The 15,767-nt window shown below is 42.2% G+C and overlaps 1 protein-coding gene across 1 annotated transcript; it reads left to right on the top strand.

Moving 5' to 3' along the window:
- The first annotated feature begins 6,149 nt into the window (after positions 1-6,149).
- Positions 6,150-13,871, top strand: LOC136938307 (coiled-coil domain-containing protein 183-like). The gene is made up of 13 exons (XM_067231631.1): positions 6,150-6,222; positions 6,471-6,589; positions 6,771-6,938; positions 7,122-7,226; positions 7,352-7,474; positions 7,736-7,903; positions 8,025-8,082; positions 8,373-8,473; positions 8,867-9,027; positions 9,753-9,915; positions 10,800-10,922; positions 13,496-13,583; positions 13,741-13,871. Exons 1-13 carry the CDS (start codon positions 6,150-6,152, stop codon positions 13,869-13,871), a joined length of 1,581 nt encoding a protein of 526 aa, XP_067087732.1.
- Positions 13,872-15,767: the final 1,896 nt, after the last annotated feature.

Genomic DNA, 15,767 nt, shown 5'->3' on the forward strand with positions numbered 1-15,767 from the left:
CTGTCCTCATCAAAAATGGAAGGCAATGTTGCAGGAAGAGGACGAGGGAGAGTACTATATGCACTACATCAGTACTTTGTACACATTCACAGCAGTCCATGATTGAAACAATGTACTGTATTTCATTTGCTGAATACTTTCATTTGTCTCCACAAATGTATTTGCTGTGTTTACAGTATGTAGCCTACTATGCAGTTTTCAATTTGAAATATGTTCTGATTTTCTGCGCAAAACGCAACCTTTACGTAGACAATGTGGAGAAATACAGTAAATATTTTCAGCAGTGTGCAGTACTAGTCTTGTGTGTTGTGTTTGGTCAACATATTCATGTACTTGTACGTACTCTACTGGAACAATATCTCTGACAAAATCAAGCAGGTTATATCATTAGAAAAGAATAGTTAGTGTAAAAGTGTTTTTTCACTACAATTTTTCACTACAGTGTGTAACTGATTCAAACAGAGTCCAATTTTATGAACCATGTGTGTGGCATACGGTGACAGAAATGGGTTTTTATTTTAATTTACATATCCATATAAATCATTATTCTGGTTTCTATGGCTAGGACCTGCAGTTCCTAGAAGGAATTAAGTTTACTAGCCTACTACTAGACAAAAAAAACGTTAAAGTTAGCAGGTGCATAAGATTACGCTACCGAGAAAATTTACCTGTCAGGGTCTTTGGGAAAGCGATGAAAGGCATAAATACTGTCACATTGGTAGTTGTTGCAGTTGATTGCCGAACACTGCGTTCTTTGAGTCCACTTGGACTTCGTTGTCATATTGTGTCTCTTTCTGTTTAACTGTTATAACTAGCTAGTATGTAACTTTGTTACTATTAGTCCAGGCAAAGTAGCGTTTTACGACAGACTAAATTCTTTTTTTTTGCAGCTTAGATCATTTCTATGAGGTGTCCAGAACAACATACTAAAAGTCCTAAGAAATCCTAGTTGAGAAAATATGTTAAATTCTCATCAATTCGAGATGTGTGCCAATAAGGCCAGGCAACATTACACCCCAATGGGGCTATTTTTTTCCTTTACTCCTATCAAAATGAAACTTTACAAACTGAAACTACCCATGACAAGTAATTTTTTTTTGTATTACAAGTTCTTTATAAATGAATGTTAATATGCAAATGAGCTATACACGAATCGAATATGCCCAAAATACACCCAAATAGGCTTAATTTTTTCCTTTACTCCTACCACGATAAAACTTAACCCTTGTGTTATCTTCGGGTCATTCTGACCCATTAGTCATTGTGACCCACCTTCGTATTGCGACAAATTTACCTCATACAAAAACAAAGTGAAGCATTTTCTTTTAACTGTCGGGCTGTCTCAGACCCCCCACATTGGAATGGTTAAAATAAAATTATTTTTATTTGTTTTTGTATTGGGTAAAATTAGGTAAACACAACGATGGTTTGTTATGAACCTTTGGGTCATGTGACCCGAAGGCAGCACTAGGGTTAACATAGTAAAAGTATACATGAAAAGTAACTTTTTTTGTATTACAAGTTTCTTTTGAAATTAATTTGAATATGCACATGAGCTACACACTTATTGAATATGCTCTAATTTGAATAGGCAGAAACACCATTCATATGACAAATACATTGGCCCAATCTTCATCCAATCATCCTTCTGCCAATGACCTGATGGTCATTATTGGCATAAATCACCCATCCAAAACATGCCACCCCCAGTCTTTTGGTCCATACGTTCACTTCCCCCTTTCCACTCCATCATTTGGTAAAAGACCCAAAGACTATGGAACTTTGCAGCTGTTGACGTTGGAGGGATGGTTACATTTATGCATTTAGCAGACACTTTTATCCAAAGCGACTTCCAAGAGAGAGCTTTACAAAAGTGCATAGGTCACTGATCATAACAACGAGATACAAACATTGCGGATAGCCAAAACATGAAGCATACATTGTGAAAAAACAAATAAGTCCCAAAGGGAAGAACCATAAGAGCATGTTTAGACAAGTTACAATTAAACAACATGAACTTCAGAAGTGCAAGAGTGTACCTGTATAAAAAGCAAGCAACAATAATATAATTCACAGCGAGTACAATAACTTTAAGTCAGTTACAACTAACCAACAAGAGCAACAAGTCTCTCAATAAGAGTCATTGTGATCCTGGAGGAAACTAACATCAGGTCCAGCCAATCATTCCTAAGTACCGGAACAAGTGCGTCTTGAGCCTTTTCTTGAATGTGGGGAGACAGTCAGTGTCTCTGATGGAGGTGGGGAATTGATTCCACCATTGGGGGGCCAGACAGGTGAAGAGCTTATGTTGGGACCGGGCACTCTTGAGCGGTGGGACCACCAGACAGTTGTCAGAAGAAGACCGTAGTTGGCGGGTGGGGGTGTAAGGCTGGAGGAGAGACTTGATGTAGTCGGGTGCAGTCCCATTTACCGCTCGGAAAATAAACTGAGTCTCCACTATATTACGCTGCACCTCAAAATGCTTCTGACCTTAGATCACAATACTTTCTTTTAGCAATTTACAATTTTTATTGCTGCATACATAGCCTAACTCTTACATACATCTACAGTACATTTGCCTCAACCCTTACTGTAGTTCTGGGCTTGTGCTATTGTTGTTCAGTTTCTGTGCAGGCATGAACAGGGGGGACAACCTGGATATTGAGCTCTGCTCTTCTCCCTGTACACCAACAGTTGCACTTCCAGTCATCCGTCCGTCAAACTCCTGAAGTTTGCGGACGACACCACCCTTATTGGGCTCATCTCTGCTGGAGACGAGTCTGATTATAGGTGGGAAGCGGCCAACCTGGTGACCTGGTGCAGCCAGAACAACTTAGAGCTCAATGCTCTTAAGACGGTGGTTGTGGACTTCAGGAGGAACACAGCCCCACTCACCCCCATCACCCTGTGTGACTCCCCAGTCAACACTGTGGAGTCCTTCCGCTTCCTGGGCACTATCCTCTCCCAGGACCTCAAGTGGGAACTGAACATCAGCTCCCTCATCAAGAAAGCACAACAGAGGATGTACTTCCTTCGGCAGCTGAAGAAGTTCAACCTGCCAAAGACAATGATGGTGCACTTCTACTCAGCCATCATTGAGTCCATCCTCACCTCCTCCATCACCGTCTGGTACGCTGCTGCCACTGCCAAGGACAAGAGCAGACTGCAGCGTATCATCCGTACTGCTGAGAAGGTGATTGGCTGCAATCTGCCTACCCTCGAGGACCTGCACACCTCGAGGACCCTGAGGCGAGCGAGGAAGATTGTGGCCGACTCCTCCCACCCTGGACACTCCCTGTTTCAGTCACTCCCCTCCGGCAGAAGGCTGCGGTCTATCAGGACCAATACCTCACGCCACAAAAACAGTTTCTTCCCTTCCGCTGTTGGCCTCTTCAACAAGGCCAAGGGACCACACTGACTCTAATGACTTCTTGCTTAAAACACACTGCTTTTTGCATTGCATTACAACATGGTATCTTGTACATTTGTATTTTTTGTAATATTTGTATTTTTGTATTTTTATATTGTAATTGGCAACTTATATTTTATTTTATTGTATATTTAATTATATTCTAATCCCACTTAGTACTGCTAGTTTATGTACCCTTAGTATAGTTAGTCCACATATTTAAATTTTAGGTGTATGTTTATTGTATGCACCTTCCTGCCAAAGCAAATTCCTTGTCTGTACAAACTTTCATGGCGAATAAATCCCATTCTGGGATCTACTCGGGGCTCTGGACGTCCGTTTGGCAATACGGTGTACATCGGAAATTGTATTTAATGGTAGCTCCTGTAAACACCGAAGGTGGCCATTACTACGCTGTGTTTACCTCAGTAGCGGACGGCCGGAAGTAGTTACATCTGTTTTGTAGAACCCGGAAGAATGTTGCGCATAACCCCTATTGCACACACAAAATGAAAAATGCCTTGCATCTCTTGCAAAATGAAGCACTGCATTCAAAATATCACAAACACGTTTCAAAAGCAAACATTTCTCTTAGGTTGCAAACACCTTTGCCATAATATTACATTTGGATATATCATATACACACAGTTATTCAAAACCTAAAACTCATCTTTCATGAGCTCCTATGTACATTTCTGTAATGGCAGAGATGTTGAAAAATTCATGGTAAACACGAAAACAAGATTGAAACCAAACTTTTTTTTTTACTGTGAGCATTTGTGGTTGTGAATACAGTATTACACAGTACGAAAGAAAGAGTGTAGTGGAACAGAAACCATACCTAATTTTGAAAAAGGTGATTACGGATTGGTGTGTGTGTGTGTGCCATGAACTGTAGCATACAGTAATATATACTATTTTCTACAATATTGTCAGAATGTCTTCTTACAGTCACTGTACTGTTGCACAGTATGATACAGTAATCCACCAGACCGTGACCAAATGACCAATCATGCAGTGCAGCAGTCAATGGATGCATGGGTGCTAAAATATATGTATGTGTATAGTATACCGTGTGTTGCGATGAAACAGCTATTATGTGTGCATTACAGTAGATTGTTACATACCTGTTATCATTTCTACAGTAAAGGTTCAAATTATACCTACCACTACAGAATCGAGGCTATTTATAGGCCTATTCTAAAGCCATGATTGGTTGGTGTTGCATAAAGCAATGAGAGTTTGCACATGTGAGGAGTTAGTGTGAGGCACTGATGAATTAGTGTGGAATTTTGTGTGTTATGTGGAGAATTTTGTGTTGTGTTTTGCAAAAAGTGTTTTATGAAATTGAAAACTGAGTCAAAGGCCAAAAATGTGCGTATGGTTTTGCAGATTTGATGTGTAGTTCTGGTGTTTGAGTGACAGGTTTCAGAAATTGTGTGACAAGCAAGGATTTTGTGTGTAAGCCAGGGGTCTCCAAAATGGCGGGCGCTGAATACAGCCCACCAACACATTTGGACCCTCCCTCTGAGCAATGCCAGACTTAAAAAAAAAAAATGTCTATACACATTATTTAATTTTACGTTTACACTGATTAATATGCATAAGTAAGTAAATGTTTTGATAAAAAAACAAAAAAAGTAATTATGATTGTAATAATGCTCTTTTAATAGGCTATATATCCCTAGATATTTACGGTGCATAACAAAATAATAAACTAATCTAGTATGATAAATACATTTGAAATCATAATAACATCTCCACAATAATAGCTTACTGGCAGTCACTCCGGCCAATGTAATTTTCTGTTACAGAACGACCCAGCCCCACATTAAAGAAAGAAAAAAGTAGACCAACTCCAACTCATTCTTTAGTAAAAAAATAAAAATAAACTAAAGAAAAAAGCATAGGCTAATGTATGGATTATTTTGACTATAACAAATACTCAAATGAAGCATCTTGTGCTACTTATTACAGACTAGGCCTACTTTATGTCAAAGTTTAACAAGGACATCAGTTTTAAAACCATTACACATTTAAGATAGCACAAAATCAGCATCATTGGCCCTGGGGTCATCCTGATAACATTTTCAGCCAACAGCCGACCTGTCCTCTCAAGTGGGGATGAAGACCAGGACAAACTCCTATTCTTTGACATGAATGTAACAACTACATCGGCATGGCCCTCTTCCTCATCACTGGATTGTTCCACATCAGTAGCCTCTTGGTCTGGGTCATATTCTATGTTGTCTTCAACTTCTGATACATTCTCCTAATGTGTCTTCACTGTCAGCTTCCTGGCCTCTCTTCTCCAGTGTCATGATAAAAAAAATATGACCAAAAGCCTCACATGGTGATTGTGCTGCCACAGAATTAATTGTGAGCAAGGCTTCAAAAAGGTTTTATATAGACCTACCAGAGCTGCGAGAAAAGTTCTACTGGCTATATTATTGAAACTATGTTGCGATTATATTAAAATACATTAATTGTAGTGTCCCCCTTAATTTTTAATGACCAGTATGTTTTGACCGGGAACACCACAAGTACAAAAGTTAAATAAAACTATCAAAATGTTAGGAAAATCATGACGGTTCACTCAGCCTTCAAAGTCGATATATTGCGTGCTTTTTGTTGTTTTACGTCATTAGAACTGTTGTTTTTCAATGACAATTCAGGTCGTGCCAGAAGTCTGATCAAATCGGCGACAATTAAAATGGTTTCTCATTCAGACGGCCAAGATATGAAGTCAACTGAGGTAGAGCAGCCGAGGATTCTGTCGTTGCAAGAACAGCGAATCCGTATACAGCAACTAGGTAACAGGAGACGTGAAATAACTGGGCAAAGGTTTAAGATGAAAAAGTAAAATGTTAATTTTTCAAACGATAACAAACTTAAATGTCATGTCATTGCTTAAATGGAAAGCAATATCTTTTCGCCTCAGATTACCACTCAAGCATTGTTAAATGCTTTGTTTGTAATATGTTAGAAGTTGCCTCAATAAACATTGCCCATTTAAAATTAACTTTAGCCATCTAGCCATATGCACATAATTTGTTGTCAGAGCGACAGATCCAGGCAGAATGCACTGCAGCAAAAGAGATCCTTGAGAATGACCAGAAATCCTCTCGAGACGGTAAACCAGTTAGCCGGTCATTGCCCAAACCTGGACTACCACTGGAGGTACTAGTCTACTTGGAAGGGTTAGGGTTAATTCTAAGGCCAAACTGACAGAAACGTTATGCCTATATTAATTCTCAACGAATATAATATTAATTTTCATGTTTTTTATATTTCGTATTTGTTTTTATATGGAAAGTCGTAGTTGGACTGTAAGGCTGCATACCTATGTTTGTGACATTAGAGCTTACTGGAGAAGGAACAGCGACGACTGTGTACTCTGATAAAGCAGTTTAATGGGCTGAAGTTTGCTGTGAAGGACAAAGAGTCTCAGCTACTGGAGTTGGAGCAGGAAAGGAAGGCTCTGAAGCTGGAGTCCACACCTGCTGACAGTGAGCACCAATATGAACAGGTGATAACATTCTAGCTGTCTGCTCAAAACACACTTACTTCACGAAATACATGGTCATTGCCAATATTGTAGAAGAACTAAAGCATTTAATTTAATTTTTTGGTTTGTCTCACTTCTCCAATTCTCTAAATGCATTTTATTTGGCTCTACTGTAACCATAAATATTCTGTTGTGATTTGTCAGAGGTTGAGGCAGCTGGAAAACAGTCTAGCGAAGATGACTGTCAAGATAACCGAAGCAGAGAAAATCCAGAACACCTACATAAAACTCAGCGAGCACCTCAGTGGGGTTGGTAACACAAAACAAATGCTCAAAGTGAATCCACCAAATTCCGAAAATAGAACAAATACGAATACAAAATTAACACGGAGGCACACAAGTTATTTTCAACTTTATTTGCTGTGCTCGGTCAGGAAACACGTGAGATGCCCAAGATTCTGGATCAGCTTCAGACGTCAGTGGTGCTGGGAGAGACGGAACTGACCAGGGTGGCCCGAATGTCCCAGGTGGCCGTGACTGCTGTGGACAGCACCAAGGTACTGTAGGTCATGTATGAATAATGCCTTGTTTGTTTTCCCAATCTCCCCCTCCTCCTCCAGCAGACACACACACACACACACACTTTACTTTCAACAATGTTTAAACTTTCATGTATATTTCATAGAAGTACAGAACATTGAGAAAACTGGTTGGGATGCATGCAGTAAAAGTATTTTTCACTGTTGAACCATGGAAAATAAGGTTTTGTGTTAGGAATGGATCCAGGGTTTGTGTGCGTCTGTGTGTTTGCCCACCAGGGACAGCTCCTTCAGATGGAGAGACAGCTGACGGTTGAGCGCAGGCTGATGGAGGCAGAGCTGACTGGCAGGAGGCTTGAGAAAGCAAGGGAGCTGGAGGGAAGGATAGAACGAGAGAAGGAGGGAGAACGGAGGGGCAGCAGAGGGCCACATAAGTTGAAAGAGCAGGTGAGGGGGTCTGCAAGTGGGGGAAAGAACTTCTCAGACAGCAGTATGTTGAAAGGAAGGGAACATTTGAGTCCAGAGGGATACATCAACGTCTCTCGTAGTGAGTGTTGTTGTTTTCCAGGGCCGGAAGTCTGGGAAAGAGGCACTGACTGAAGTGACTGATTCAGCTCCTCTCAGAGGTACTGCAGACCAGGACATTACATAAGAAACATCTTATAAAATCTTCCCACAGGTCAAACAAAGTCATTTTACATTTGGCACATGGGGGGGTTGACGTGGTAAAAGTAGTGACAATCATATCATACAGTAGGTATTCCTTTTTACCACGAAAACTAAAGGCTAACTGAAATATGAGATTGATTTTCAATGCTGCAGATGTTTTTTCTTTTTTTTATGTTTCATAATGGAAATAAATAATAAAAAAAACAGTGCTTTCAAGGTCAGATCAGGGTTGTGTGTGTTCCAACAGCTCAGCAGTCTACTCCCAGCCCCAGCACTCCCCAGTTCATAGTCAAACTGGTGGAGGACACAGATGCTTTGAGAGAGGCTCTAAGCTGCACTGATCTCCAAGTAAGGAATACTGTATGTTAGTAGTTAGACCCTGGTGGAATATCCAACCACCAGTACAGTCTAACATTAATCAAATTTTTAATATCCAGTGAACTACCTTTGCAAACAGAGGTTTATTTATTTATTTCCCTGGCCATGCCTTTCTCATTATGTTGGTGATGTTACGGTCCTGGAGCCGTTTTGAAGTAATTAGAAAATATTTGCAATCATTTGCAGAAACCTTGGGGTATCTCAAACCTATTCCAGATATAAATGGTGTTGGTTGGACATGCATATAATGTTGCATGTACGTACACATTTGATCAAAGTATACAGCCAATATGGGATCCCACATGCCACACAACCTCCCCATGGACTCTAATGATGATGTCTGCCTGTCTTGGTTACCTATAGGAGCTGGAGAACCGCCTGGTCTCCCAAAACGCCACCAAAGAGCAGCTCTACAGCCAGATGATGCAGTATGAGGATGTGGTCAAGCAGAGGATGGACACCCTAGCTGCCCTGGAGCTGCAGTACGCCCAGCTCAAGTTCAGTGTGGGCCCCGGCTCTGAGAGGTAGAGAACCACCCGACAACACAGAACCAAAACTTAAACCTAAAGCAAAGGCATTACTTTGTTGGATATTCACATGAATGATTATATGTAGAATGTATATATTCCAAGGTGGAAGGTTTCTACGTTATCGTGCCTATGGTCCCTACATTTTTATGGAGGGCTGGAACCCTCCCAGTCCCTTGTCAATTCAAGCACTGGATTTGAGGACAAATGAATCTGTATCATTTCACCAGCAACATTTCCATATACACAAGGGCTATCAAAACCAGCTACCTATCGGCATGTGGTTTTGATAGCCCTGGCTGGCACTGATAACCATTCTAACTGCAAATGCAGCGCTGATTGATGTCTGGACTGATTAACCTTGAGACGTTTCTATACCCCTTTCCACCACACCTCAAGACACAGCCAAGAAAGAAGTATTGCATGGTGACATTTTCAATATCAGGTTTTACTTCTCTGCCTTAATACCGTAATCTCTTGTGACATCTAGGACAGGGAGATTTTCTCATTGCTTTTAGGTCCGCGCTGGTGAGGAATAAAATATTAAAATATTATGGGAAATAGGATGATGACAGATGATTACAGAACAGCTTCACATTGGAGCCATTAAAAGTGCAGATACAGGTCATTGAGATAGTTCATTTGCGGGGGGGGGGGGGGGGGGGGGTGCGCTTTTCTAATGTATACTGGAGAAAACGTGTGCTTCTTGAAATTGTCTGAAGGCACGAGCGGTTGATTGAAGGGTTGAAGGCGGGGATTCAGCAGGAAGAGGAGCGCTGTGGCCAATGGGAGGCCCAGCTGAGTAAGGCCCAGGCAGTACTGCATGTGATGGAGCAGGGAATCAACAACCTATACTTCCGAATCATCTGTGTGCCAACAGACAAGGTACCATATCACTCCCCAGGGCTGGACTGGCCATCTGGCATACCGGGCATTTGCCCGGTGGGCCGACGCACTTTTGGGCCGACTCGCCGATATAATGTATGTTTTTTGTTTTTTTGGGGTCGAGCCGGCCCATAAAGAACTGACAACGGCCCATTGTATTTTTTGTTTTTTTTGGTCGGGCCGGTCCATAGAGAACTGACAGCGGCCCATTGGTTAATGTCCTTAATTGGCACTCGCCTGACCCAATCAAATCCAAGAAGACACAAGCTGTTGGCTAATGCCTAACATGGTTTGTCATCGTTAAAGTTTAGCATCGATAAAAATGGAGAAACGAAAGCGCAAGGGAGGCACAGAAAAGCTTAGAGAGAAAAATGCCCAAAAATCTACAGGCGGATGCCGCAAAATGTAAAGAATTTTCCAGCATGTTTGGGGGGGCTTCAACATCATCACCTGTAGTATAAACAGCAAACAGTCTTTGATAGTTGCTAAGCAAATATTAAGCAAAATAGTACTAATAACAGTAATGGCAATACAATATATCCATAAAAAGAAAAATGCAATAAAATACCATAAATATACAAATCATCACTCTATGAATTAATTAATTATTTATCGAAGTGTATGGCTGAACTTCGGCCCAGGAGGGGGGGGGGGGGGGGGGGGGGGGCTTATCCCAAAAATGCCAGGGCCGATTTTCGGTCCCAGTCCAGCCCTGTCACCCCCACACCCACCCTCATTATCTGTACATTTGTCATCCAGTTGTTTACTTATTCACCACATAATAGTTTGTCTGGTCAAAAATGTGTTAGTAGGCCTACGTAAAAAGTTGTCTTATGTTATTCAACAGCTAGATAAGACTCTTTATTGTGTGGGTTTCACCACAGGAGTTTTCCAGAGAGACAAATATGAGCACCATGGAAAAACTGCAGGAAATCAATGCCCTTCTACCCATCTTGCATGAAGAGGCCTTGCGCTCAGCCGAAGATAGCAGCCCCGACCAGGAGAAGGTAACACCTTTTTTATCACACTCAATTGTTCTCACGGCTGTCAAATTCTGTGAATTCTAGTTGTGTTCCCACCTCGCTCCTCAGTAGCCACAGGACTTCATTGAAATGTCATCTATCCTGTCTTGACTCATCTAGTCTCCACATTGTCCTCATGACCCATAGTCTCACTGGATTGTCCCTGGTGTCACCTCATTGCCTCTGAACATCTTTTTTGGAATGCGTTTATGATTTGTGCAGACCCTAGGGAGAGTAGGTGCTGCCAATACATATAATATATATATATATATATACCGGTATATATAAATAATACTGTGTATTTTAAGGTGCTATTGTTACGGTTGAAACATTCCCCCCTACCAAAATGAAGGGAACAAATCTTATGTTTCCTTCGTTTCGTTTTTCCACTGTATTTTGGCTATTTTGGCTCAGCCAATCATAAAAATGTCTTGTCAAAAATAATAATTTTACTGAGAAGTTTCTGGACAGTTGACAGCCTTTTATCAAATCTGGTGATTAGCTATCTAAATTGTGTTTTGAGTCTTTGAGGGAAAAAAACGAGGATTAAACAAGGAACAAGTGTTATTGCGTTTGACATTTTTTTTAAATGTTTTGATATTTGGGAGAGGGGGCGGTTAGTGTTGTTGGACTGTAGGCTGTTGCACGTGAGCAGCTATTCACATCCGTTTCACATCTGGCTAACGCACACAGCTGCAGCAGCACTCGTGTACGGTGTTCATTTTAGGACATCTTCAGATCTCAGACTTAAGTGTCAGACTCATACGAAAAGGCATCAGGTCTTGGACCAAAAGTCGTCAGACTCAGGCAAAATGGCATCGGAGTACCCTAAAAGTCAGTCAGTCGCAGAAAAATCTTTGTCATCCTCAGACAAAACAGCATTAGGTCTCTGAAAAAACTAGCCTGGCTCTGCCCTCCTACGTACTTCCGCTCAATTTAAATTTTGCTTCTGTACTAGGTCTGGACTTTCGGTACATTAGTCCAGAGGTTCTCAAACTTTTCAGCCCACGACCCCTAAAATAATGGTGCCAGTGACTCGCGACCCCCGCATCCCGGAGGTGGTTTATGTATACCTGGAAGTAAAAATAGGCCCTGGACTTTGATCCAGACCGGCCCACCAGAACCGGCCACGACACCATACCTAACCTGCTAATGCATGCACATTCTGAGTTTGATGTGATGCTAGTTCGGGAGTTTGATAGTTAATGCGAAAAATGTTGCCTTTATTTGAGCGCAAAATATTTTTGGAGCTTTGTGTAAAATAAACAGCCGTTTTTCATTTATTTTTGTCTCTTCAGCCCCACCCTTAGTAAGGGTGTCAGTTTGGTAGGATTTGGGTATAAATAAAGTATTTCATTTAAAATATGGATATTTTTTTTAAGATATTCATGTAATTTGCATTCCAAATAGGTCTACCCGAACCAGCGGACACAAAATTCAACCCACGGCAACACTTCAAAAGAAGCCCAATTCCGCGGGAAAACCGCGGACCTGGCAACACTGATCCTCACATTCTGTTCCTGTCAATCATACACGCAGTGTCAACCAATTATACTGAATGAGGGAGGGCCAAGCCAACTCACACACACACAGTTAGACGAGTAGTCGAAACTCGGATGATTTCATTTAATTATTTAATTCAAATCGTTTTCACACCTATCATAGTCAAATTCATAGTTAAAACATGTATTTTTTAAAGAGCTGTTCGAGAGCCAAAAGAGCCGGCTCTTTTCAGTGAGCTGAGCCAAACGAGCCGGCTCACAAAAAAAAAAAACGGATTGCCCATCACTACCATTTTCAGCTCAGGTTTTCTGTAGGCGGAGCCAAAAACCGACCGATCTACGTCACAGCGACCGATCTACGTCAGATCACAGACGGTTGCATTCTGTTACTCAGCTGGTACGATGCAAAGAAAAAGTAATTAACACAGAAAACACTCAGAGAGTGCAGGTATGGCTGTTCTGATATCTGCAATTGATTTAGCTAGTGTTGCTGTTGTTGCTAAATTCAATAAATTCGAGGGGGTGGAGCTTCAGCTGCTTCTGGCAACACGCCCCCCCAGTCTCAAGCAGAGAAGACTGCTGATTTTCTCACGATTTCAAAGCCTAATTTAACATACTTGTCAGTGGGGTTTTTTCATTCGAATTTGGATGGGTAGTAAACAACACATTCTTCTGTGGTGTGATGAACTTAAAACTAATTTTCAATTCCACTTTACAGGATCTTTAACGCTTGTCTATAGAGCGATCCCAGACTCTGTACAAATGAAATGTACGAGAGTCTGGTTAGGACCAGGCTCGGAAAAAACGGCCTTGGACTAAAAGTCGTCAGTCTCAGGCGAAACGACATCAGCTAAAACGCTCCCCCCCCCCCACACACACTTAAGTGGGCTAGAACCGGGCCTGCATTTGCCCTATTGTAGCAAATCTTTCTCATGAAACTGCAAGTGTAACTGCTAATGGACAAAGAAATATTGCGATTGAGGATTTCCTCAAGGTCTGCCTAGGCAGCATCTGATAGAATTAAATCCAACTGCACCTTTTGTCCTTTTCTCACAGGCGTGGCATTTCCTGGAGCAGAGCACCCTGCAGGAGCCCAGGAACTTCAAGAGGGCCAGCAGTCCAGTGTACAACAGCACCTCTGAAGGTACCACAGGCTTTTAGATGTTTTTAGCCTAAATCGTTGTGGCTCACTCTCCTGTCTTCTTCTTTCCATTTCTCTCCATCTCTCTTCCCATATCTTCATGCACTTGCTCCTTTTTCTCTCTTCTCCTCTCGTCTGGTCTCCTGGTTTCTGCTCTCAGACACTTTCCAGTTCCGCAGTCAGGAAGAAGACTGCTCTCTGTCCCGTGAGGAGGTCAAGCGCCGCAGCATCCAGCTAATTGAGTCCCAGCAACACAAGAAGAAAGTCCAGAAGAGCTCGAAGAAGACTTAAACACTATAGCACACCAATAAGGACCAGGCAGCAACACAGCTGGAATCTCCTCACAGCCCACAGGAATTATGTCTGAGAAAATAAAGAGTAGCAGTATACATAGGATTTTAAATCTTTGTTTACTGTTTGTCTGTCTGTGATATTGTTACAATCAAGGGACTGGTAGGTTAAATGAAAGGTGAAATTGAAATCTATGATTATAGACATACTGCATGTTCTGCCTGGATCAATTGTGTCCTCAGCTAAGAAATATTTGTATTTGGGTTGGGTTGTCCAAACCAATACCTAACCCTAACCCTTAAAACTATAGAGACATCTCTTATTCAGCAGCTATATATTATGAAATGCCAACTAGACTAATAAGTTGATTTCACCCTGCACATTTTTTGTTTACCATGGGGTGGAAGCATTGTGCAAAACATTTAGCAGTAGATGCGTAGCGGATGTAGTATGGAGCGTGAAACAACTAATATGAGTGGACAAGGAGCTGTGGGAAGGGGGAAGGGGAGTGCATAATGCATAATGACATGGTTTGACATTTCCTTCCTCAGTTAGATGATTAAATCATAATATGTGATCAACAACCCCCCCCCCTCTCAGAAATAGGTGCACTACTCTTTGATTAGTCATCTTATTAGATTTACATTTATTCATTTAGCAGACGCTTTTATCCAAAGCGACTTCCAAGAGAGAGCTTTACAAAGTGCATAGGTCACTGATCATAACAACAAGATAGCCAAAAAACATCGCGAGTAGCCAAAACATGAAGCACACATTGTGAAAAACCAAAGTAAGTGCCAAAGGGAAGAACCATAAGACCATGTAGTTAAACAAGTTACAATTAAACAACATAAACTGCTATAAGTGCAAGTGTGCCTGTGAAAAAAAAAGCAATAATAAAAAACTATATCACAGCGAGTACAAACAATTTAAAATCAGTTACCACTAACCACAAGAGCAACAAGTCTCTGAGCAAGAGTCATTGTGATCCTTGAGGAAACTTACATCGGGTCAAGCGAACCATTCCTAAGTACCGTTGTACTCCCGGAACAAGTGCGTCTTGAGCCTTTTCTTGAAGGTGGAGAGACAGTCAGTGTCTCTGATGGAGGTGGGGAGTTGATTCCACCACTGGGGGGCCAGACAGGAGAAGAGCTTGTGTTGGGACCGGGCGGTCTTGAGCGGTGGGACCACCAGGCGGTTGTCTGAAGAAGACCGTAGGTGACGGGTGGGGGTGTAAGGCTGCAGGAGAGACTTGATGTAGACGGGTGCAGTCCCGTTCACTGCTCGGAAGGTCAATACCAGGGTCTTGAATCTGATACGGGCCATGATAGGTAGCCAGTGGAGAGAGATGAGGAGCGGGGTAACATGGGAGCGTCTGGGTAGATTGTAGACCAGGCGGGCCGCTGCGTTCTGAATCCTCTGAAGAGGGCGGGTTGCACATGCTGGGAGACCAGCGAGCAGCAATAGTCCAACTTGGAGAGGACAAGTGCTTGGACTAGCACCTGGTTGGAGTGCTCAGACAGGTATCTCCTGATCTTCCGGATGTTGTAGAGGGTGAATCTACACGACCGGGAGACCGCAGCAATGTGGGCCGTGAGGGAGAGCTCGTCGTCCATGGTAACCCCAAGGTTCCTGGCAGAGGATGAAGGGGTCACCGTCGCAGATCCCAGGGTGATTGAGAGATCGTGGGAGATGGAGGGTTTAGCCGGGATGATGAGAAGTTCTGTTTTGGCGAGGTTCAGCTGGAGGTGGTGCTCGGTCATCCAGGCGGAGATGTCTGTGAGGCAGGCCTCAATCCTAGCTGAGATCCCCGGATCGGTCGGGGGGAACGACAGGTACAGCTGCGTGTCGTCAGCGTAGCAGTGGTAGGAGAAGCCATGGGAGGTGATGATTGGT

This window comes from Osmerus mordax, chromosome 28 (assembly GCF_038355195.1).
Source record: "Osmerus mordax isolate fOsmMor3 chromosome 28, fOsmMor3.pri, whole genome shotgun sequence".
NCBI lineage: Eukaryota > Metazoa > Chordata > Actinopteri > Osmeriformes > Osmeridae > Osmerus > Osmerus mordax.

Coding starts and splice junctions, on each gene's coding strand:
- LOC136938307 (XM_067231631.1), top strand. CDS start 6,150: ATGAAGTCAACTGAGGTAGAGCAGCCGAGGATTCTGTCGTTGCAAGAA. Junction 7,904..8,024: donor CACATAAGTTGAAAGAGCAG/GTGAGGGGGTCT, acceptor GTTGTTTTCCAG/GGCCGGAAGTCTGGGAAAGA. Junction 10,923..13,495: donor GCAGCCCCGACCAGGAGAAG/GTAACACCTTTT, acceptor CTTTTCTCACAG/GCGTGGCATTTCCTGGAGCA.